The following is a 24,450-nucleotide window of genomic DNA, read 5'->3' on the forward strand; positions in this document are numbered from 1 at the left end:
CTGGATTTAAACAGCGTCACAGAAGAGGCCTGATCTCACATGTTCAGGAAGACTGTTCCAGGTTTTTAGCTGCATGAACCTGAAACGCTGACTCCCCTTGTTTAGTTCTGACTCTGGGACCAGCAGGAGGCCGGTCCCTGAGGTCCTCAGAGTGCGAGATGGTTCATATGACACTAACATGTCACAGATGTACTTTGGTGCTCGGCATGGAGACACTTGTACAAGCAGAGCTGCTTTAAAGTCTATTCTCTGAGGCACAGGAAGCCAGTGCAGAGACCTGAGCAAGGACTTATGTGCTCGTACTTCTAGTTCGAGTAAGGACCCGAGCTGCAGCATTCTGGATGTTCTGCAGCTGTCTCACAGCTCGTTTAGAGAGACCAGTGAGCAGACCATTACAGTAGTCTAACCTACTGGAGACAAATGCATGGATAAGTTTCTCCAAGTCTGATTTAGACAGTAAACCTTTGATTTTTGCTATGTTTTTTAGATGGTAAAAGGCTGCAGATGTTATTGATTTTATGTGGTTAAAAGTTCAAGTCTGAGTCCATTATTACCCCTAGATTTCTTGCCTGATTTGAAGGTTTTTAGAGCGAGAGACTTGGAGGTGACTGCTGACACTGTCCCTTTGTTTTCTGTGGACCAAACACTATGACTCAGTCTTGTCAGAGTTTAGCTGGAGAAAGTTGTTTTGCATCCACACACTGATCTGTTGGATGCAGTGACCAAGTGAGTCCACTGGTCCATAGTCTCCTGCTGCCAGAGAGACGTAGATCTGAGTGTCGTCTGCATAATTGTTGGTACGACACGTTATTGCTGCTTATTAACTGGCTAATGGCAGCATGTAGAGATTGAACAACAGGGGGCCCAGGATTGACCCTGAGGCACCCCACAGGTCAGGGCCATGTCATCTAGACACAGTTTCCAATTTCAACAAAATACTTCCTGTCTTCTAGATAGGACTTGAACCAGTTTAGTAAGTACCAGAGATGCCACCCAGTCCTCAGTCTCTGTAAGAGGATCCCATGATCGACAGTGTCAAAAGCAGCACTCAGATCTAACAGGATCAAGACTGAGACTTTGCCTGCATCAGTGTTCAGGCGGATGTCATTTGTCACCTTGATAAGAGCAGTCTCAGTGCTGTGGTGGGCTCTAAAACCTGACTGGAAAACATCAAAGGAGTTTGTTCATTTGGAGAAAGTTCGTAAGCTGTTGGTAAACCGCTTTTTCAAGGACTTTGCCAAAAAACGGCAGATTTGAGATGGGTCTGAAATTGTTCAGTACTGTGGCATCAAGACTGCTCTTCTTTAGGAGAGGCTTAATGACCGCAGTTTTCAACGCATTTGGGAATGTTCCAGATTGAAGTGACATGTTAACTATGTGAGTGAGTGGTGAAAGTAAACTGTTGAGGACAGACTTTAGAAATCTAGTGGGTAACATGTCCAGCAGGCACAAGTAGAATGAACTCAGACTGGTAACGATCTCTAAAACAGTTTTGTCAGTTACAGGTGCAAAGGATTCAGCTCTAAGTGTCTCTGTGGCTGCATGCTTGTTATTTTGTGTTGTGGAATTGATGGCATTTTTGATATCCTGAACTTTGTCATTAATAGTAGTAGTAGTAGTAGTATTAGTAGTTTTAGTAGTAGTAGTAGTTTAGTAGTTTTAGTAGTAGTAGTAGTATTAGTAGTTTTAGTAAGTAGTAGTAGTATTAGTAGTTTTAGTAAGTAGTAGTAGTATTAGTAGTTTTAGTAAGTAGTAGTAGTTTTAGTAAGTAGTAGTAGTATTAGTAGTTTTAGTAGTATATAGTAGTAAGTATTAGTAGTTTTAGTAGTAGTTTTAGTAAGTAGTAGTAGTATTAGTAGTTTTAGTAGTAGTAGTAGTAGTTAGTAGTAGTAGTAGTTTTAGTAAGTAGTAGTATTAGTTGTTTTAGTAAGTAGTAGTAGTAGTAGTAGTTTTAGTAAGTAGCAGTAGTAGTAAAAGCAAACAAAAGTACTCAAGAGCATGTTTAAAGGTCAAGAACAAATAAAGCAGCATGTCTGTTGATTGTACTTTTAATAATCATTTACCTCGACTTTAATTGCTTATTTCCATTCCGCTGTTGTGATAAAAAAAAAAAAAGCCTCTCCTATCTTCAAATCCATAAAAAACTGCCACTGTATTTTATGTAGATAGATTACTGCATATTTATGGCGATTGCAGTACCTGGATCAGTCAACTATCTGTGACATTCACTGATTACACAGATACCTGCGGGTAATTCACCAAACTACTACTACTACTACTACTACACCAGAGTCCAGGACGGGGACTGTACAAGCTGAAAAATAACATCCGGTTCTAAACATGCACATTCTTTTAAGTTTTAAAACATAATAGTAGTAGTTTTCAGTAGTAGTAGTAGTAGTAGTAGTAGTAGTAGTAGTAGTAGTAGTAGTAGTAGTAGTAGTAGTAGTAGTAGTAGTAGTAGTAGTAGTAGTAGTAGTAGTAGTAGTAGTAGTAGTAGTAGTAGTAGTTTAGTAGTAGTAGTAGTAGTAGTAGTAGTAGTAGTAGTAGTAGTAGTAGTAGTAGTAGTAGTAGTAGTAGTAGTAGTAGTAGTAGTAGTAGTAGTAGTAGTAGTAGTAGTAGTAGTAGTAGTAGTAGTAGTAGTAGTAGTAGTAGTAGTAGTAGTAGTAGTAGTAGTAGTAGTAGTAGTAGTAGTAGTAGTAGTAGTAGTAGTAGTAGTTAGTAGTAGTAGTAGTAGTAGTTGGTTTAGTAGTAGTAGTAGTTTTAGTAGTAGTAGTTTTTAGTAGTAGTAGTTTTAGTAGTAGTAGTAGTAGTAGTAGTAGTAGTAGTTTAGTAGTAGTAGTAGTAGTTTTAGTAGTAGTAGTAGTAGTAGTTTAGTAGTAGTAGTAGTAGTAGTAGTAGTAGTAGTAGTAGTAGTTTTAGTAGTAGTAGTAGTAGTAGTAGTAGTAGTAGTAGTAGTTTAGTAGTAGTAGTAGTTTTTAGTGTATTTAGTGTAGTAGTAGTAGTAGTAGTAGTAGTAGTATTTTATTTTCGTACTTAATGGATTGTTACAAACGTTTCACATAAAACTTCTGAATGCCTGACCCTGTTTACAATTTGTGTTGTCAAAAATACGGCACTCCTGGCCTAAAGTATTCTGATTCCTGACCTACTCACTGGAGAGAAATGAAATTGAGCGGAGGCACTAGGTGGCTTTAGGGAGAAACATGCAAACTCCACACAGAAAGGCCCGGGCGACTTGGGGATCGAACCCGGAACCTTCTTGCTGTGAGGCACTCTGCCGTTATGAGACAAATCTGAGAACTCAAATAGTGAGCTGTGAGAGACATAACTGAGCATAAGGATATCAAATGAAGACATGTTTGAAAGCAGCACAATATATATCTCATTTTTCTCTTCGCTGAGATCAAGAACAGAGAAGCTGCGAGAGAATTTCGGGAACTCACACAATGCTCACTGTGAGATGTATTCCTCAGGAGAGTTTGAACATTTGAACAGAATGAGAAAACCACTTTGGTCTCGATTAGTCCTCATTTATATCTAGAAGATGTAAATGTGACATAAATTTGCTTTGTTGTGGGTTGTAGGGACATTTGACAAAGGAATGGCAGAGGGCAGCGTGGACGCCTCTCTGCAGCCCGTCTCAGCGCTCCGCCTGGTGATCAATAAGGACTCCGACTTCTGGGTGGTGCTCAGAGAGGTAAGCTGGTCAAATATATCGGACTAGGCTCTATTCACGGTTCCCGGAAGACGTTTGGAGACAGGCAGATGATGACTTCCGGTGTTGTTTCCGACACTAGGCATGTGATAAACGAAACCAACATTTTAAATCACAATATTGATCTAAAAACGACTTAATAAGAGAAACAAGTCCCCTGATTTCCACGTTATAAATTTGTAGTCTCCAGTGGGAGCTGACATCGCCGTAAGCGTCATCGCAACAATGATGAATAAAATTAAATTAAAGAGCGTAAGTACAGAGGCGTGGACCAGCACCGGTGAAAACGAGGGTTGACCGGCAATATTGTGTCTTGAAAATTAGCGATTAAAGATGGGTTTGCTTTAAGTTGCTGTAACGGATCAGGACTTGGACCTACAGATCAGTCCGATCAAATCCCCTCTCGGTCTGCATCTCTGTGGTGCAGTAGTTCAGTCTCATAATTGTTTCATTCTTTTGCTTTTCAGATTTTGATTGAAGTTTGACGTTTATCTCAACACAAAGAAGTCTACGGATCATGAAGAAGCTCAAAAGTTATGTCTGAATACTTCTGATGTATATTTAATAATTTAATGTCATTAATATAAAAAAAGGAACCTGTAACAGACCCGGGTTGTGGGCCTGTTGGGCAGATTAAATGTTTTCTGTAAAACACAGAGAAAGAATGAGCCATATTTATTTATACACTCATGTATTTTTATTTCATACAACAGTTTCTTGGTTTTCAATTCACAATCATGCAGTAAAATATCATTAAGATGATAGATGTACAGTAAACATTTCCATTTGATGTTTCTGTTCACATAAGATTTCCAATATTACTATTTACTCCATATTTTAAAGTTTTTCACCAAAACACATTTTATATATTTTTACCTGGTCCCTGAAGGGTTGACCAGGGTTTGTATTCACCCTGTGTGTCTGTGTGTGTGTCCACTCGCGATAATTCCATCATTTATGGACCAAATTTGGTACGTGGGTCAAGCCCCCGTGCCCAGTGCCGCAAAAAAAAAAAAAAAATTGGTGACGATCCAAGGTCACATGGGTCAACTGAAAGGTCACGCAGTTATAAAGGATTCGGCAGTTTCGGCAATTTCTGAACCATCTGCGGCTAAAATATTCACCCAAGCATCACACAAGTTGGCACAAACATAACCACGGTGCACCGGATGGTACAGGTTGAAACCGGTCAAGGTCACTTGAAGGTTAAGGTAACCAAGGTCAAATATGCGTTTTTGGTCCTAACTCCACAAAGGATGGAGCTCGAGCAACGGGAGTTCTCAAAATCTTAGAAAAAATTATCATCTATTTATAATTCTATGCATTTGTATAGTCAGATATTAATAGTTTTTGAGATAATCACTAATTAGAACAGATAATCACTAGTTAGAACAGAACAACTTTCTCTTTCAGTGTAGCTGTTAAAATTCTAATTGGAATGAAAATAATTTCCATTTTGTGTTTTTCTGGTGATACACAACACACTGATCTACAGTCACACAACTAACACACACACAACTCATGAACAATGACATTTTTGTTACACACTAGTAAACACAGACATTCTCGCGTGTGACCAATATCACACACATGTTCATGGGCCTGTACAGATACACACATTACATTGTGGATATAATGATCATGTAATATGGGCTGGACTCCTCATAAACTGCTTCTGTGCTGATGAACTGACCCCACTGATGCCTCATGGGACCAGGTTCATATCTCTGCACTTGTTTCACCTGCAGCTGGACCACAGACCATAAATAGGAAGTTCACATGTGGCTCTTCCAGCTCCTTCTGACTCTGGCCCCCCTTTGACTTACACTGGAATATTGAGGCCCCTCTGTCTGTGGCTGCTGCTGTTTACATATTTTGCCCGTCAAAAAAATCCTATTCATAATAGAGAGCCTGGCTCCAGATTGTTTCCTGTAACTGTGAGCGCCGCGAGCTTCATTTGAGTGGAGCCGAACACTGTGGGAGACGTCACACTCGCTTAGTCCACTTTTTTTACGCAGTCTATCAGCTGGACTAGCCCTGTCATGAGCCGGTTTCACTTCATGGAAACCGTTTGACCTCACAGCATTAGGATTTGTTGGCTCGACAGTAGGCTTGTACTTTTTTATTTAACTTTACGACCCAGCTTGTTTTAGTAACAAAATAAAACCAAGATGTAAAATGGAATAAATTAAGTAAGTTTTGCAGGAAAGGGGTCAGGTACACAAAAACAGTGGTAACTTAGTAAACTAAAACACAAGTTCCCAAATTAAACCACATAACACAAACAGAATCGAGTGACTCAAAAGGCACAAAACAGAACTTTAACACACAAAACCAAAATGGCAGACTGGCCACCAAGGCCAGCAGCCCCAAACGGTGCTATCTCCTTTAATGGCTGCAGGTGAGGTGGGCGTCGACTTGCCCACCAATCACAGAAGGGCTTCCTGCAGCAGGATCGTGCAGAAATATTACAACTAAGGTGGGCCGTAACTATTTGGTATGTAATGCACCAAATCCTGCAGAAAGAAGGACAATAGCGTCTTTCACCAAACATTCTCTTTGTTCCGGCTTTAAATCCTCGATCTCTGAAATTGTTTCTTTGTTTACTGTTGTGCTGTTCCACAAAAGGGACCCAGACAGACGCTTGAGTTTGACGTCATGGCTTCACAACTCTTTGCTGATTGGCCAGTGCGCTGTCTACAACTTCCGGGGTTCTTGCAAACTGTGTAGTGTATTCTGATTCCTGACCTCGTCGCTGGAGAGAAATTAAATTGAGTGGAGGCACGTGGTGACACCAGACTGGCTAGAGCTGGACAGCTTTTAACATACAATTTTTAATATATTAGCGCCACCTTCAGCTCATGAACTGCATGGTAGTAACATGTACTGCTGACGGCCTTTTAGCTTCAGCTTGAGACCTTTTTAACTTTCACTCATGAACCTGTGAACTTAACTTTTACACGTTCACCCTTCTAAACAATGTCAGAGCACTTTAAAACATTCTCAGTTACAAAAGCTTAAAATAAATGTGCATTAAACTCAAAATGGTGCCCGTGGCCTTGTCTTTTCACGTCTTACATGGTTCAAACTTAACAAAAATACAGTATTTACCGACTGATTTATACTCTCACAATTAGCTGTGTTTTTAGTAGTTTATGTCCTATATAATGTGGTTTCTACTTTGTTACTTCATTCCTTGTAAAACACAGGGAAAGAATGAGACTATAGACCATAGATCTATAATCAAATTTAGTTTTTATTATAGTTTAATTTTTTATAATGCAGGCAATTGTGAAGTTTCTCTTTGTCTCGTTTCTGCCATATTAAGGTTTTGCATGTGTGGTGGCAGTCATGTGATTTAATGTTTTGGCGGTCGAGACTGGGATTATTCAGGTTATTTCAATATAATCATGGCGACTTTAAACAGCGCAAACTATATAAAGCTCTCTGAAATCACCAGCTCGTTAGATCAGCCGTCATTAGAGAAGTATAAAGCTAAAGTCGTCCTCCTGGGTTGTGGAAAAGATCCCGATCTAATTCCGATGGAGCACTTTGTCAGTCTAATCAACGCTCACTCTGTGCTCAACCTTTAGTATCCAGATATTTACACCTACTTCATTCATTCGACATCGTCCTACACCAACCAAGAACTGAAAAGCTACACGTGGTTAGAAGCAGATAAATATTTTGTAGCGGGATGCGTGAGATCTTTGTTGATCACCAAACATCACATCTGTTCCTGAGAACAGCCAGGGGAAGTAGAATGGGGGTCAAAATCAGAGCCAGAGCGACCCGGGGTGGTGGAAATAGAGGCCGGGGTGGGGGGGATTCCGTGCCAGTGAAAGTGAGGACGGGGGGGTGGGTGGAGGGGATTCTGTGCCGGTACACCAGCCAGAAAAATACTTTTGGTATATATCATTTCATTTACTGTAAATTAGGGTGACCAAACGTCCGTTTTTCCCCGGACATGTCCGTATTTTGCATCCTGTCCTGGGCATCTGGTTTTTTTTTTTATAAAGTGATGCAAATGTCCAGGTTTTCAGTACCGTTCATTGGGGGCATTAAACTGAGCGTCTCTCGTAGCGTCTGTGACTCAGAAGGAGCGAGACACAAACAGGTCGGTCAGTCTGAAACACACCGAAGCACAAATGTGGATTTAACAATGACTTGTACAAGAAATTCTCCATTTTCCGTCCCGGTCGGGACAAGTGTGAGTCCATGTGCACAGGTTGTGAGGTGAGAGGACAGTGTCCCTCGTTTATCACGGGGGTTACGTTCTAAAAATAACCCGCGATAGGTGAAATCCATGAAGTATCAACTTTATATTTTACAATTATTCTATCTGTTTTAAGGCTGTAAAACCCCTCACCACAAACTTTATACACTTTTCTCAGACAGGACAGGTGCAACCCTTTTTACTTCCTTAAAACTTATTGCTGCTGTCGTCCTTTTGTTATTTTCCTCCTTCTTTATGTAACGAACCGAAGATTCATTTATTAAGTAATAGAGCCCAACAGCTCAGAGTCCCGCACGGTCCATTTTTGGAGACCCCCAGTCCAACACCGCACCCGCGCAGGACGGGACCGCACCTGCCCGTAACCCGAGATTATATCAAACTTTTGCGCTGCCTACACCATGGACTGAACCAAGACCAAACCAGGACTAACCCAGGACTGATTCCAGGACTGAAGAGTAGGACTAAAACAGGACTAAACCAGAACTGAAACAGGACTCAGTGTCAGGACGGGCTTGGAGGTGACGCAGGACAAAGGACCGGCTCAGCTCCGCACCTCATGGAGTTAAACGCAGCAATTACCCGATCGCGCTTTGCGGACAAACTGCTCGGTGTTTTCTCTCTTAAATCCAAGATTAGTCCTGGTTTAGACCTGGTTTAGTCCTGACCCACCCGTGTGTAATTACTACCCGCCTGTAATACACAATACGCGTTCATACGCTGTAAAAAAAAAAAAAAATTATTTTTTTTTAAAAGCATGCAAAATTGCACAAAAAAAAATCCGAGAAACGATGAGACCCTCCCTCCCCCAAGGTATCCGGGTTTTCACAAACGGGAATATGGTCACCCTACTGTAAATTCCTTCTTTGTTTGTGTGGAGCTGGTCCCTCACTAGAAATGAAATGTTGACTGCACAGACGATTGTACTCAGTGAGCTCCATCCATCCCTCTGTTTTTATGTCGCTTTCCACCTCTGTCTCCGATCTTCATCAGCCGGGATCCGATAGAAAGATACTTTGGCCCAGCAACACAGGTCAAAACCATTGTTATTCAATTCAAGTTTTATCGCACACAAATACTACACGTTTGTCCAGATGGATAGTTTGACCTCCAATATGGCGGCGTCAACACCAGGTCACGTGGTTTTGTGACGTAGACGCAAAACTTTAATAAACCTTTTTCACAACGGCAGGAAATGCTGCGATGTACGGTAAATGTCACTTCCGGTGAATGCTTTTCTGTGGCAAAATATGTGTGGAAATGTCTCGCGTATTTTCCAGCAACTTCATAAATCTGCCCCATCACCAAATCTTCAACCAAAACGGTCGACAAAAAAACAAATTCTGTCCATGAAGAATTTATCCACAACTATCAAGGTAAGAAAGATGAAAGCTTGAAGGAGAACAACGACGACGCATTAGTGACACACTGAACAAAACTAACTTTATGGTAATAAGAAACTCGACTTGGACCTCCCTGTTTACTTGAGACTTGCAAAACAATGACTTGGTTCCACCTCGGTTTTACAGTGACATTACCCTCCTGTTTCCATGGAGATGCTTTTGCTTTGCCTATAATTTTTCATAGTATTATCTGGGCGTGGCTCTCTGCAGATCTGCTTTCCTCCACAGAGATACTCACATTTTGAAATATGTGGAATTCTAGCAGTTTAAGTAAGGTCAGGTGAAGGAAAGTGTATTGTCCCCGAGACACAAAGGGCTCCAGAGCCACTTCAGCTGCATGACACACAACTCCACACAGATTTGGGCCACATCTCAATTCTCTTTCCTTGCCTTCTTCTCCCCTGCTCCCCTCCTCGATTATGCAGGAAATGAGTGAGGAAGTCCCGGCCACAGAGGAGACACAGAGAAGTAGAGGAGAAGAGAAACAGAGGAGAGAAGAGAAGAGAAGAGAGGGAGAGGAGAGAAGAGAAGAGAGGAGGAGAGGAGAGAAGCAGAGGAGAGAGGAAGGAGACACCAAAGCGACCCTATAGTGAGGATTATAGGGATTATTATATATTATCATTTCAGGACTTTTAAATCAAAGTCAGACCAACGTTTCTCAGATTTTCAGATAAATGAACATAGTTTGAACATATATTTGTATATATTAATAATATTAATAATATTCAGGATTATGTAACATGCTTTGCTGCTGTCCCTGTATTTGTGCTGTTGCCACAAGACAAACTCTTCACCATGAGACGGTTATTTTAAGTGATATCTGCTTCTTGACCTCTCGCTCGGGTTTCCTGTGTGCTGTTGAGCTCAAGGAGAGGGAGTGTTGCACCACTTTTTCAATAGATTTGGTGTCTTATCACAAACGTCACTGGTGCTGCCATTTCAGTATCATCCCACAACAACAGTGACGCTGCTCAGTCTTTTGATCTCTTTTCCTCATGCGACTGCCCTGCAGTGCATCACAGCAGCTCAGGTGACAGGTCAGATTAAAAGATTCTCTGCCAGTAAAGCAGCAGATGGAATATGTCCAAGACACCTGAAAGCCTAAAATCACAACTTGCCAGTCGCCCTGATATCACATGATGAAAACAATGGAGCGACTGGTAATTCCACCACCAGCTCAGACCCGAGATCAGCCACACCCTCAACCCTCTGCAGTTTGCTTATCGGGAGAAAGTGGGAGTTGGCGACGCTGTGCTCTACCTGCTCCATACGTCCCTCTCTCATCGTGACAAAGGCAGTTATACTTTGAGAATGACCTTCTGACCTCTGCTGCTCAAAAACAAACTAATGGAGAGGAGAGTGGATTCTGCTCTGGTTAGTTGGATACAGATGACCGCAGTGGCTTGATTCACTCACATCTTTGGCTTAGCAGAGGACCCCAAACAAGCTTCAGTCCATCCTGGAGAACCCCCAGAAGCACCTGCACAGCACCATCACGGGCCAGGAGAGCTCCTCAGGGGACAGATCAAATTCATTTTTATTTTTAGGGTTAGGTTTTTCAGCTTTTAATCATCTCTTGTGCACCTGTTGGGGAAAATAACCCTTTTCCTCGCGTGGTCTTTAGTTTCTGCTTAGATAAAAAATTACACTTGAGACAGAAATAAAGTCTAGATAATTTACTGATTCCAAAGTCATACGTGTACAAGGAGTCTGTGCTGACATTCCCATGCAGAGACTGAATATTTACGCCTATACGATGATTTTTATACGAAAACTATAGTGGGAGGCGACCGTGGTTTAGACTTAGTTCCTCTTCGTTGGTGCTCAAACCAGCCAGGCCTCTTGGCACGTTGCACAATCTTTTTGTGACAAGGATCTCCCGGATTCATTTCACTCCCCTTATGGGAGCGTCTTGCTGGTCTGATCAGGGTGATGAGTCGTGAGTCTGCATATCCCTATCAATAAGTCCTTGCCCTATTAAGTTAATTGATTAGACATACAGATAGAAATAGATTATCTTGTACATGAAATAAAACTATCTCTGCATCCCTCAGCTGTAATCTAGTCCCTGTTTTCTGGGTCATTGTAGAGTGAATTATAATAGTCAGTGTTGGGGAGTAACAGATTACATGTACCGGAGTTATGTAATCAGAGTACAAATTATGAGTAACTGTATTCAGTTACAGTTACTGTTTCAGTGAGTGGTAATTGGATTACAGTTACTTTGTTGAAATAAATGGATTACACAGAGGGATTTTCCTGTTTTCACATTTTGGGCTAAACCAGGTCTAAAACCAAATCTAAACCAGGTCTAAAACCAAATCTAAACCAGGTCTAAAACCAAGTCTAAACCAGGTCTAAACAGGTCTAAAACCAGGTCAAAATCAGGACTAAACCAGGACCAAATCAGGATTAAAACAAGGTCTAAACTAGATCTAAACCAGGTCTAAACAGGTCTAAAACCAGGTCAAAATCAGGACTAAACCAGGACCAAATCAGGATTAAAACAAGGTCTAAACTAGATCTAAACCAGGTCTAAACAGGTCTAAAACCAGGTCTAAACCAGGACTAAAACCAGGTCTAAACTAGATCTAAACAAGGTCTAAACAGGTCTAAAACCAGGACTAAACTAGATCTAAACCAGGTCTAAACCAGGACTAAACTAGATCTAAACCAGGACTAAACCAGGATTAAACCAGGATTTAACAGGACTAAATCATGCTGCGTGGACGTGTCTCCTCTTCTTCTATCAATAATATTTTTAATTTGGTTCAGTAAAGTCTGTGCTTTTTATTTTCTTTTATCAGACAAAACTTCTTATGTGAAGATTTCCTCGCCTTTGCTTCTCTACAGCAAATCAAGTAATCCAAAGTATTCAGATTACATTACTCACTTTAAGTAATTTAATGGATTACAAACTACATTCTGGGGTATAATAAAATACCTAAACCTAGTTATTTATCCTAACACACCTTTCAAAGCTGGAGTGAACGTTAAGGGTGAACCGGTGCTACAATAAACAATAACAATACTTCAAATTGCAATATTAGTCTGTCATTTTCCACTCAGATGGTAGAGTGCAGAGCCTACAGACCCTGTAATGACTGGTCTGGGTCAAACTCCATTGTGTGTTGTGTATAGGTTGGTTATCTATATGAGTGCGTCAGCCATTGTGCCATTGTACCGCGGCTCCATGGAGCAAACAAACAGCATTACAAATGGGTACTTGTAATCCAATATGCACCAACCTACGTTTTTGTGTGTCCGTGGGTAAGAGGTACACATGTTCAGATTAAATATAGCTTTTACTGATTATTCTGAATTACAAAAAAAACACTAGACATCACAGTCGAGGTGTTCATGCGCTAATGTTTAGGTTTAAGACGATTTTCCGATCAGAAAGCCGAATGAGCCTCACGTGAGTCTCACATTTGGGTTGCCAGTTTCTGAAATCCAGTGTGTTTAAACCTAAAATGCTTTTCTCTGATCTGAGTGGTCACCTTCAGCCTGTTATGAGTCAGTGCTAGTGCAGCCTCTGCAGCTCAGGGAGGGGATTCTGGAGTTTCCACACAAAGTTTGTCCATAAACTGAGAATGGAGAAATTTGGATGTGTCCTTTACCTGCAGGTTCAGGCTCTGGCAACACCGGTTCAGTTGTAAAAAATGAATTTGAATCTTCTGTATTTTACTTTTATAAGATAAACACATGTATTACAATGTTTTCATCATGTAATGTTTGGGATTTGGGACGTATGCATCTGAAAAATTGATATAAATCCTGGTTTATTTAGTATTTGAGTAAAGTAAATCTTCAAAATTCAAAATTGTCTCATTTTGTGAGGTTAGAATTACCCTTTGGTGCGATCGGTAATAATAGACCGGACATGTCAAACTCATTAATTATAATAGTATAATGAGTAAATATAATTATATTTGGCCCATGAGACAATATTACATATGTATTAGAGCTGCCCGCTGGCTACAGATCAGCTATAACGACATTATTTATTTAAAATGTTATTATTATTTTATATTCTGCTTGTTCTGGATTCAGTGTTTAAGCAAAACTATTATTAAACATTTATTTTAATAAGCAAAGTTTTAACATTACATATCTCAAAATAAGAGAAAACATGAGGATGATTTGAACATTTTCAGTAAATATTTAGTTTGGGCCACGACTTTTTGACTGGTTTTTACTTTTGGCCCTCTGTGAATTTGAGTTTGACACCCCTGTAACAGACTACAGATCATATAAACTGAAGTAAGTTTATGAAATGAAACCTCTCCAGGTGCAGATTGGACATGGTTGTTGTTTTTAGGTGAAAGCTTGTATGTCCAGAACCTGCAGTGTCACGCCTTAAAAAACAAAACAAAAAAAAATGTAACTGCACATCTGAACAGAAACAGAATACAGTGATGTAACCTGAAAGTCACATTCAAAAGACCATTGTAAAAACAGGAACTCTCTTCATGTCTGATGTGCATCTGCGTTGTTCAACACTGCCCTCTAGTGTTCAGAGCCTGATTCATCCTGAGCCTGGTTCAGTGCCAAGTGAACTAAAGTGTGACACCATGACTTCACAACATTGAACTTTTTCACAATATTTAAATTTTCCGAGACAGAGTTTTGGGTTTTCATGATCTGTAAGTCATAATCATGAAAATATATAAAAAATAAATAAATAAAGGCATGAAAGCTTCACTAGACTGATAGATGTCATAGATGATAGTAGACTATATAGAAGATAGATAGATTAAATAGACAGATAGATAGATAAATAGACAGATAGATAGATAGATAGATAGATAGACAGATAGATAGATAGATAGATAGATAGATAGATAGATAGATAGATAAATAGACAGATAGACAGATAGATAGATAGATAGATAGATAGATAGATAGATAGACAGATAGACAGATAGATAGATAGATAGACAGATAGATAGATAGATAGATAGATAGATAGATAGATAGATAGATAGATAGACAGATAGATAGATAGATAGACAGATAGATAGATAGATAGATAGATAGATAGATAGATAGACAGATAGATAGATAGATAGATAGATAGATAGATAGATAGATAGACAGATAGATAGATAGATAGATAGCATAATTAAAATCATACATACATACAATACCAGTCAAAACTTTTAGAACACCACTCTTTTTCCAGTTTTTTACTGTTTACTGTTGACCAAACTTTTGATTGATGCAAGTTTCCACCTTTGGCAGATACAACAGCTGAACACACACACATTCTTTTTACAATACAAATCAAATATTCTTCAGAAAGCAAACAGAGATACATGACTTCCACAAATAAAAATGAGCAGTCACCTAGAATCCAAACCTAGTAGCTTTAAAGCTTTAAAAAGCTGCAGTATAGCCTTGTTTTTATGTCATTATGTAAATTAAGGATCTAGTTATAATATTTATCTGATAATATATATATATGTATATTTATATATATATATATACAGTATGTTAGTATTTGTTTTCTGGACTTTTTATGAAATCCATTCAATTAAAGAGAACTTTGATTAGCTGGCGTCTATGCTATTACGCGAATTAGCATTCTTATAACTGGTAAAGAAAATATGTGTAATCAGCACCCTCAAATTATGGGAAATAGCAAATTACCAACTTTTTCTGAAAGTATTACTTGGAATTATTCTCAGTCTAATGACAATTGTTTATTACACCGTGCGGTTCTTCACGAAAGGTCAAATTTTACCCAGTTATATGACTTTTTGATGCTTGCATAAATGCGTATCTTGTTTTACATGCCAGTTTTGGTTTCCATACTTTTGGCAACCGTAACCGTATGCACCTTGTCTAATTTCTGCTGTGAAACTATCAGCAGACTAATTGAGTTTCCATTACATTTCCACAATTTTGGGCCAATTAGGCAAAACACATTTCTCTTTCCAGCTGTAAACGAGTCCCAGTCCTTAGGCAGTCTGCTCAGCTGTAGATGTAGAAGTACTTGTGCAGTATCTCTCGTACCATTCCGATCATTCCCAGAAAAGACAGGGAGAAGAAGACAGCCACGGACACCCAGAAGCCCGGCAATCTGGAATGCAAAGGAGGATTATTTAGGGATAATCTGAGAGCAGAGGCTGAGGAGGCCGGTGGTTCTGCTGCTGCGATGCAGACGATGGATGGCAGGCAGGGTTCCCACTCTTTTTCACAGACAAAATTTCAAAACTTTCCCTGACTTTTTCTAGCCTGATTCATCAGCCGGTTTCATTTCGTAGAAACCGTCTGACCTCGCAGTGTTGGAGTTTGTTCGCTCGACAGTAGGCGTGTACTTTTTTAATTTAACCAATCGCTGCTACTTGGTCGTGACGTATGTAATGCTCCACTAACGGGGGTAACTGGTATATTAAGCTTTTCCCAAATCCCGTAGGAAGAAGGACAATATCGTCTTAAATTCACCAAACATTCTCTTTGTTCCGGCTTTAAATCCTCGATCTCGGGAATCGTTTCCAATACAGAATGTCTGGCTCTTCGCTGATTGGCTGGTGCCCAAACTTGCACTTCTGATGTTTTTGCAAATCGTCTAGTGTATTCTGATTCCTGAACTAGTCGCTGGAGAGAAATGAAATTAAGTGGAGGCACTAGGTGGCGCCAGCTTGGCTAACTGCTTTTGGAATCGGTCGACTTTTGGCTTAATCATGAAAAAAACAGTTCCTCTTTGTTTTTCAGTGCGTACACAAACAAAAAACTGTGACTTTGAAGTGACTATGCACAACGAGAAAATTCAAGCAGTCAGTGAAGTTAAATACCTTGGCCTCATTCTAGATGAAAATTTTAAATTTATCGGTCACACAAAATACTTGGTGAAGAAGATTAAGATTAGTCTCAGTTGCTTTCGTTTCATACGTAAAGATCTATCGCTCCACACCTCTAAACTCTTCATGAACGCAATGATCTTCTCTCATCTTATTGTATCACCTCATGGTCCCAGGCTCCTCAACTACATTGAAACCGCTTTGTTCATTATACAAACTGACCCTTAAGATCCTTGACAAAAAGCCCAAACACTGGCACCACTGTGAAATTACAAAGAAACATCAACTTTTTAACTTTGAAAATTTTATCAATTTTAATAATCTTAAATTATTTTTTAAGTGTCTTAACTGGGATACACCATTACACTCAGAATTTGCCAGGACCATAAACTGTTCACACAGGAGCGAACACAAGAGGAGCTACTAGTGGGAATTGTGTTGTTCCTCGGTACAGGACGACTCTTGGTCAGTCCTCTTTCTCTTTTACAGGAGCCAGTCTGTGGAACTGTTTACCAGCTCATTTAAAATTGGAAACCAACTACAACAAATTTAAAAGGAAATTAAAATTATTGTATGTTTCCAATCAAAACTGCATCCACTGAAAATGTACTGTATATATTTTATCTGTATGTAATTTATGTGTCATGTATTCTCTATTTTTATGTAGTTTATATTTTTATATGGACAGGTGTTGAAAACTTGCACTTGTGCTAAAACACTCAAAGCAATGCATCTGGCTTGTCTAATGCGATTGTGATGTCCTTAATAAACATAAATAAAATTAAAATCGAGTGTCGTACTTCCTGTAGTAAACGTGGGGTAACGAGAACCAACTAATACCTCAGACCAGCTCCCGATCGGCAATCGTAGGTCGCAAGAATATCAGACCTTTTTGAAATCCAGTGGCCTCTCGTGAAGGTTTCACACCGTTGCACGAGCTGTGAACTTTTAAACTCTGTGATTTGGTCGTACAGTTTGAGCTGAGGCTGAGTGAAATGATTGAAAATATCACAGTGTACGTCTGGTATTAAGTTAGATTAGGTCTATTTTATAAAACAAAACAAAGCAAAACAAAACAAACAAAATTCTCTCCTCCTTCATTCTCTTTCAAAAACAACCCTCCCCCATCTCCTCCGCCACAGCAGGAGATTCAGCCTCCTCAGCCTCTCCACCTCCTCCTCTTCACCGCCACAGTGTATAGAGTTAAGTGTTAAGTTAAGTGCAGTGTCTCCTGGTGGCCTGAGGTTCTGACCGTTTTGTGCGTGGCCCTGACGTAGCCGTTGAAGTAGAGGTGGCGTCCCACGATGAAGACCAGGCCTCCCGCAGCGGCGATGGGCTCGCTGAAGAACACGCCACAACTCCACATGGACACCAGGAACAGCGGGTAGAACTCCACACAGTTCTGACTGCACAAAAACACACACACACACACACACACACATACTTAGGGGTAGAGGTTTACGTTCGAGGTAGAAAGATAGAAAGCACAAAAAAGTTGACTTTGCACAACACCTCGTCTCTAAAGAGCACTTATTATGCCGCGTTTTTCCATTTTAAATATGTTTTTGGTCACCTTGTGTTAAGGCTCGTGGTCCCCGTTTGTTTTATCACTTGTGCCTTCCGTATTTGCGTGTCCTGTGTGGTGCGATGTTCGTTGTCTTGTGGTTGGAGGATTGACATCCTACTCATCCAATCCCCTTCCAACACAGCCATCGTCCAATAAAAGTGTCGTGCGCCTGTTCCACTGACTCTCAGGCTGGCGGTGCGATTCCAAATCTCACAGGTGAATGCCGTCGTTGTTCAAAAGTGGCTCAAGAACTTGCGTTTGCAACTCAACATGAAGAAAACTGTCTGCATGGATGTTCAGTAAAAAAACAACTGATCTACAGCGGTCCAAGGTCTTTCTGTGAGCTCCCACACAGACGCACCACATTTGGACAAAGTGTGTTTCAGACTGCGTTCTGACTGCAGCCTGAAGTGACCCAATCTGATTTTTTGGCCCCTGTGCTCTTGTATCTGATCTTTTAATGACAGTCTGAATGACACAGATCTGATTTTTTCAAATGTGACCCAGGACACTTGGATATGTGCTCCTGAAACTGATACATATCTGATCTTTTGACATGTGACTTCAGTCTGAACTGTCAAACTGCATTCATCCGACCTACACGTTATCAACAAGCCACAAACGTCACTATTCTGCGCTGAAGTAGGCAGAAAATTGTTAATGAACTCTGTGTCACTGAAGTGAAGCACATCACCACTCACCACTCTTGGCTTCGTCTCCACATCCACACGTTCATTTCAACGGACGTCGACTGCCGCTGCCCCACAAAACACCACGACCAAAAACCTCGTCCTTCTCCTTCTCAATCTCCTCCTTAAAACAAGTAAGTTGTTCATGTTCTGGCTCCGGTACGAGAGGAACTTTAAAATCTCCAGGTGCTCAATGCTGCGTCCATGTTTGGACAACTTCTGTAAACACAGAGCACGCTCGCTGCGGTTGACGTCGTCGTGTCTCCAGTGCACATGTGGGACACTTTCGGGCCGTTTAATGTTCACACTGGAGATCACATACAAGTCACATTTAATTGAAAATGTGAACGACCTCGAAAAAACATCGGATTTCACAAAAAAATCGGAATTGAGCGTTAAGCCCTGCAGTCTGAACGTAGTCTCAGTCAGAGGCACAAAATTTTGGAACAGTCTCCCTTTATCAATAAGAGAAATTCCAACATTTGCCACTTTCAAATCCCACTTGAAACAGCAGCTAAAGGAAAACCAGACTTGTGGACATTTTTACTTTAGAACTGTCACTTGTTTTTGTTGTTTTTTTCTTTGTTAAATTTGTGGTGTTACCTGCCGAGGGACTACAGACGGAAATTACACGGCATATTTACACCGCAGTGCTGTAGATGTTCATTAATTAACATGCACTGTCCCTTTTAAGTAAATTTTTAAAAAGGCTGTCGTTGTGTCTTTGGGCAAGATACTTAAGCCACCTCACCCCTCAGTAACATTTACTGAAACACTTACTTTGTGACATAATACATAACAGTCGCCTATATTCTCAATAAAGTATAAAAGCTGCCGATAGCAAACAGAGATAAATGACTTCCACAAATAAAAATGAGCAGTCACCTAGAATCCAAACCTAGTAAAAATCTGAATATGTACAGTATGTTGGTATTTGTTTTCTGGCCTTTTTATGAAATCCATATACCTGGCGCCTGATTGGTGGGGTGTGGTCCCGTCGCTGTTGGGCTGGTTCTAATGTTTGTCGTGCCGTGGTTGGAGGATTGTCCCTTTCCTGCACATCCCATCGCCTCGTCCAATAAAAGTGTCACGCGCCTGTCCCTCCTCGCGGCTGGATCTCAAGTTTCAGTTCGAGTGATTGTCGTGTCTCTTGTTGTCCGCTGTTTGCAAAGTTTGAACTGTGTGATAGGGACGGGCATTCGATGAAATTTTCTTAATCGATTGTCGGAAGAATTAACAGTCGATTATCGATTAATCGTTAATGTTTTTATATTAAAATGATCATCATTATTATTACCTGCGCCAAGGAGGTTATGTTTTTGCCGGCGTTTGTCTGTTTGTTTGTCTGTTTGTTTGTTTGTTTGTTTGTTTGTCTGTTAGCAACATAACTCAAAATGTTATGGACCGATTTTGATGAAATTTTCAGGATTTGTTGGAAATGTGTAAAGGAAGAACTGATTTCATTTTGGGGGTGATCCAGAAGAAATCCTGGATTCTGGATCACTTTGAAATTTTAGTTAACATTGTGGTAAATGGGGCCAAAAATGTTGTTTCTCAATATCTCGGTTAATTATTGACCAAACCCCATGAAATTTGACCCAGGGATGGACAATGGGATCCTCTTTCATATTCCAAAGGCTGATCCGGATCTGAGCCAGAAGACTGATTTTATCGCAATTTATATTAAAAATGGGGGTAGTCCTTGGCGGAGGTCTGCGCTCTCTGAGTGCTTTTCTAGTTACTATCTGCACTACTAATCTGCATAAATAAATTCAACTTTACGACATATAAACCGTAACGACTCTAGAGCCACATCAGCCGTTTGACATTATAATGTGTTTAATTCAGTTTGCTCAACTCTCACAGAAACGAAACTTAAAACCGAAACGCTAATTTACTAATTTTTACTAATTTACATAAACTAAGAGAAGATAAAACTACAGCTCTTGTGTCGCTGATGCTTTTAATTTCTGTCGGATTAAAAGACATGACTCAGGTGAATACAGGTTAGTGTGACCATATTTGCGTTTGTCAAAACCAGGACACTGTACGGGGGGAGGGAGGTGGGGACTCCTCATCGACATTGAGCGACTCTCACCTGGTAAAACTTTTTCCCACTGGACACTGAAACATATGTGCTGCTTTATACACTGTGCACATGGACTCACACTTGTCCCGAACGCAATGGAAAGCGTGGAATTTCTTGTAGAAGTCATCGTTAAATACGCATTTGTGCTTCGGTACGTTACAGACTGACCCACTGTTTGTGTCTCGCTCCTTCTGAGTGCAGAGAGCTACATGTACACACCTGTTTGGTCAGGCTATGCACAGCAACCTACATTCGGTTTGTCGATTAAAATTAACGTAATCGATGAAATTCTTAATGATCAATTATTGATTAATCGACTAATCATGCCCATATCTACTGTGTGATTTGTGACTCTAGAGACCTACAATTTGTTTGCCAGTTTAGCTCGACCATTGACCATTTGTATTTGCTTTGATTTATACTTAACCCTTTAGAGTTATCGTTTAGTTGTATTTGGAATTTTTGATTTATCTTATGTAAAACATCTCGTTTTTTTTATTATACTTACTTACGTTTACTTTATAAAAGCCACTTATATTACATCGCATCTGGTTTGTGTTACTTTCCTTTGTCCCTGGCACTGGTTTGTAACACCTTTGGATAAATATTTCACATTTTCTCATTCAAAATAATGCTGACATGGAGAATCTACTTCATAAACTTCACCTCTGTTTCGTGGCATTCAGGCTCCCTCTGCTGTCAGCAAAGGGAATTAACAAAATAAAGGAAAACACAAGGGCTGAAAACCACGGCAGACTTCTGCAGAATAAACGAGTGAAGCACTAAACTCTTAATCTGAGGTGAGAGAAATGTCAAATCTGATTGGACGGCCGTGCTCGTTTCTGGCTCGAGACGCAACGGAGGGAGTTTTGACCGGAGAGATAAAGAGATAAATATAGAGATAGTCAAGATTTTGAGTAAAAGCGAATGAGAAACTATCTGATCTGATCTTTAAGCCACGTGGAGCCTTGTTGATCTGACGTTGAATGAATTACGTGTCTGAAAGCAGTCGTGCAGAACCTTTTGTGTTTCGAGGAACTTTTCGAGAGTGTAATTAAGGTCCTATAAACTGACTCTTGTGAGCTAATGTTAAAACGTTGTTACTTCATTAAAAAAAAAAAAATACCTGGGGTTGTGTTTTGTTGCATTCGCATTCAAATCGTTTTATTTTTAATCTGTCTACTGTGTGTATTTGTCTCTTACTGTGCTCGGAAAGCCCTCTCAAACTCCGGATGCCCTGTAGTGGCCGGGGGATTGATCTTGTGAGCCAACCGCGAATATCCCACTCTTCTGGTGAAGTACGCTGAAAAAAAAAACAAGTTTCATCTTCAATATTCACAACAAAAAGACTTCAAATCGTGACATGTTTTTTTTGTCTAACCTGATTCAGCAGACGGTTTCACTTCGTGGAAACCGCCTGACCTCGCAGCTTCAGGATTCGTTCGCTCAACGGTAGATGGGTACTTTTTTAAGTTTAACGAATCGCTGCTATTTGGTCGTGATGTATGTAATGTAGCTTTTCTCAAATCCCATAAGAAGAAGGACAATAACGTCTTTCCCCTTGATAAAATTCACCAAACATTCTCTTTGCTTTAAATCCTCGATCGTCGCCAACACAGAATATGTGGCTCTTCGCTGATTGGCTGGTGCCTGGACTCACACTTGTGGCGTTCTTTGCAAACCGTCTAGTGCAGACATGTCAAACTCAGGCCAGGGGACCAAATTTGGCCCGGGATCTAATTATATTTGGCCCACGAGATCATATCAAACATGTATTAGAGCTGCCCACCGGCTACAGATAAACAATAGACACATTATTTATTTAAAATGTTGTTATTATTATTTTATATTATGCTTGTTCTGGATTCAGTGTTTAAGCAAAATTTTAATAAGAAAAGTTTTAACATTACATATCCCGAAAGAAGAGAAAACGTACAGATGTTGTTGAAATTTTTCACTCAATATTTGGTTCACAACTTCGTCCCAGTTTTAAATTTTGGCCTCTGTGAATTTGAGTTTGACGCTTCTGTTGTAGTGTATTCTGATTTCTGACCTAGTCGCTGGAGAGAAATGAAACTGAGTGGAGGCACTAGGGGGCGCCAGCCTGGCTAGAGCAGGGGTCTCCAACCTGTAGCTCTCCACCCCTTTCCAAGTAGCTCGCCAAAGGATTTCAAAATTATACCATTGTGCTGATGAATAACTTTTTTTTTTTTTTTTTTTTTTGTGCACGTAAAGCAGATATCACTGAGAAAAACAATTAGTAGTAATATAATGTGACAATTTTTTTTATTCCACAAACCCCCCTTCCCATTACACTCCACTACTGTAATATCAGTCTCATTGTAAAAAAAATAAATAATAATAATTAATTAAGAAAAAAATATAAATAATAATAATAATAATAATAATAATAATAATAATAATAATAATAATAATAATAAGTAACAAGTAAATAAAATAAATAATTAAATAAATAAAGGGAAAAGAGGGAAATATATATATATATATATATATATATTTTTTTTTTAAATAATAATAGTTTAGTTAATTGCATGCCTATTACTATTGTAAATGTATAATTCTGAAGTCTAACTTTCTGCACTAATAAACGGACAGTGGTTTATGTTTCATTGGCATCGAACTGTACCCAAAAGCTCGCCCTCTTTCTTATAATCGCCGCTAAAATGAGTAGCTCTCTGACATTTTTGTTTTGTAAAGGAGCTCACAGCAGGAAAAAGGTTGGAGGTCCCTGGGCTAGAGCTTTGTTGCAGTATATATATAAAAAAATATCTCATTCTGATTTTGACAATAATACTTGAAAATTCAGCCCTCGTGCACATTCCTCACATAAACAGGCACATTAACATTTGAAAGAAAACTGAAGTACGATCTGATAACCATCCAAGAATCCTACGCATTTCTTGGAAGTCTAAATTACGGGGTTAGCAGCTTTTACCCAGAATAAGACACAGATTTTCTCAGTGAGTAAATGACTGAACTGACCCATTTGCAGAGCAGTCAGCAGAGTGACGGCAGAGACCAGCACCGGAGCGTCCATGGTGGGAATGCGATTCAGACCGAAGCAGCCCAGCCCTGAACCTGTCCAGTCGTGTTGAGCTTTCACACACTGAGCTGGGAGTGGAGACGCACCACGCAGTCAATGTTTAACCAACTTTGTACCTGCAGAACTGGTTTCCGTGTCCTGGATTCAGACTGACACTGGGCCCGAAGTGCGGCGTATCGCTGGAGAAAAGACATACAATAAAATTAATAAAATAAAATTTGCAAAATCAACTCTCGACTTGTTAAAAATTAAGAGGTTCTATGTGTCATCCATGCATGTTTTTCTGTATTTTGGCTCAACAAATGACAATTTATGCCCCTCGTTACTGTTTCCTGGGATCAGATTAGTCAAAAAATTGTCATAGTCCAGGTTTAGTCCTGGTTTAGACCTGATGGAGTCCTGGTTTAATCTTAATTTAGTCCTGGTGTAGATCAGTTTGGTTAAAAATAGGGACACCCAGGACATTTCTTGTATAAAACTGGGACAAATCACTGGTTTTGGACAATTTGGATTTTTTTTTTTTTTTTAGTGCTTTGTTTAGTCCTGGTTTAGTAATTGGTTTAGTCCTGGTTTAGTCCCTGGTTTAATCTTTAGTTTAATCCTGGTTTAGCCCTTGGTTTAGCTCCATAATGCGTAAAAATAATAATAATAAAAATAAAATAAATAAAGGAAAACAATACAAGAAACTGAGGAAGTGGTTAAAAATAAAATTCTAATTCTTGTGTTTGAAGATAATTTTTGATGCTGAGTATAATTATTTTGAAAAGGGGTCTGGAACTGGAGAATTTGGATTTTATGGATGTGAAATTTTCCTAACAAAATAATGAAGCCTAAACCCTAATCCTCGCCCTCCGCTATTTAATTTTATTTATTTATTATT

At 39.7% G+C, this 24,450-nt stretch overlaps 2 protein-coding genes across 2 annotated transcripts in view; one reads left to right on the plus strand and one right to left on the minus strand.

The window, feature by feature from the left end:
- The window catches only part of zgc:154054 (Alpha-1,3-mannosyl-glycoprotein 4-beta-N-acetylglucosaminyltransferase B-like), a 71,417-nt gene extending 67,072 nt beyond the window's left edge, over positions 1–4,345 (plus strand). Inside the window, exons 14-15 of the mRNA XM_055158909.1 lie at positions 3,588–3,700; positions 4,186–4,345. Of these exons, the coding sequence (XP_055014884.1) occupies positions 3,588–3,700; positions 4,186–4,203 (131 nt within the window). The 3' untranslated portion in view covers positions 4,204–4,345. The remainder of the gene's footprint in view (positions 1–3,587; positions 3,701–4,185) is intronic.
- A 10,192-nt stretch (positions 4,346–14,537) lies between these two features.
- Positions 14,538–23,730, minus strand: mgst2 (microsomal glutathione S-transferase 2). Its single transcript, XM_055158947.1, has 4 exons — positions 23,510–23,730; positions 21,710–21,809; positions 17,417–17,567; positions 14,538–15,442 (listed from the first exon to the last, which is right to left on the minus strand). The coding sequence occupies exons 1-4, from the start codon at positions 23,562–23,564 to the stop codon at positions 15,332–15,334; spliced, it is 417 nt and encodes a 138-aa protein (XP_055014922.1). The 5' UTR covers positions 23,565–23,730; the 3' UTR covers positions 14,538–15,331.
- Positions 23,731–24,450: the final 720 nt, after the last annotated feature.

Source organism: Boleophthalmus pectinirostris, unplaced genomic scaffold (genome assembly GCF_026225935.1).
Source record: "Boleophthalmus pectinirostris isolate CB_2022bp ecotype Guang Dong unplaced genomic scaffold, ASM2622593v1 HiC_scaffold_23, whole genome shotgun sequence".
Lineage (NCBI taxonomy): Eukaryota > Metazoa > Chordata > Actinopteri > Gobiiformes > Gobiidae > Boleophthalmus > Boleophthalmus pectinirostris.

Coding starts and splice junctions, on each gene's coding strand:
- mgst2 (XM_055158947.1), bottom strand. CDS start 23,564: ATGGACGCTCCGGTGCTGGTCTCTGCCGTCACTCTGCTGACTGCTCTG. Junction 21,810..23,509: donor GCTGACTGCTCTGCAAATGG/GTCAGTTCAGTC, acceptor TTTTTTTTTCAG/CGTACTTCACCAGAAGAGTG. Junction 15,443..17,416: donor ACGTCAGGGCCACGCACAAA/ACGGTCAGAACC, acceptor CCTTTGCATTCC/AGATTGCCGGGCTTCTGGGT.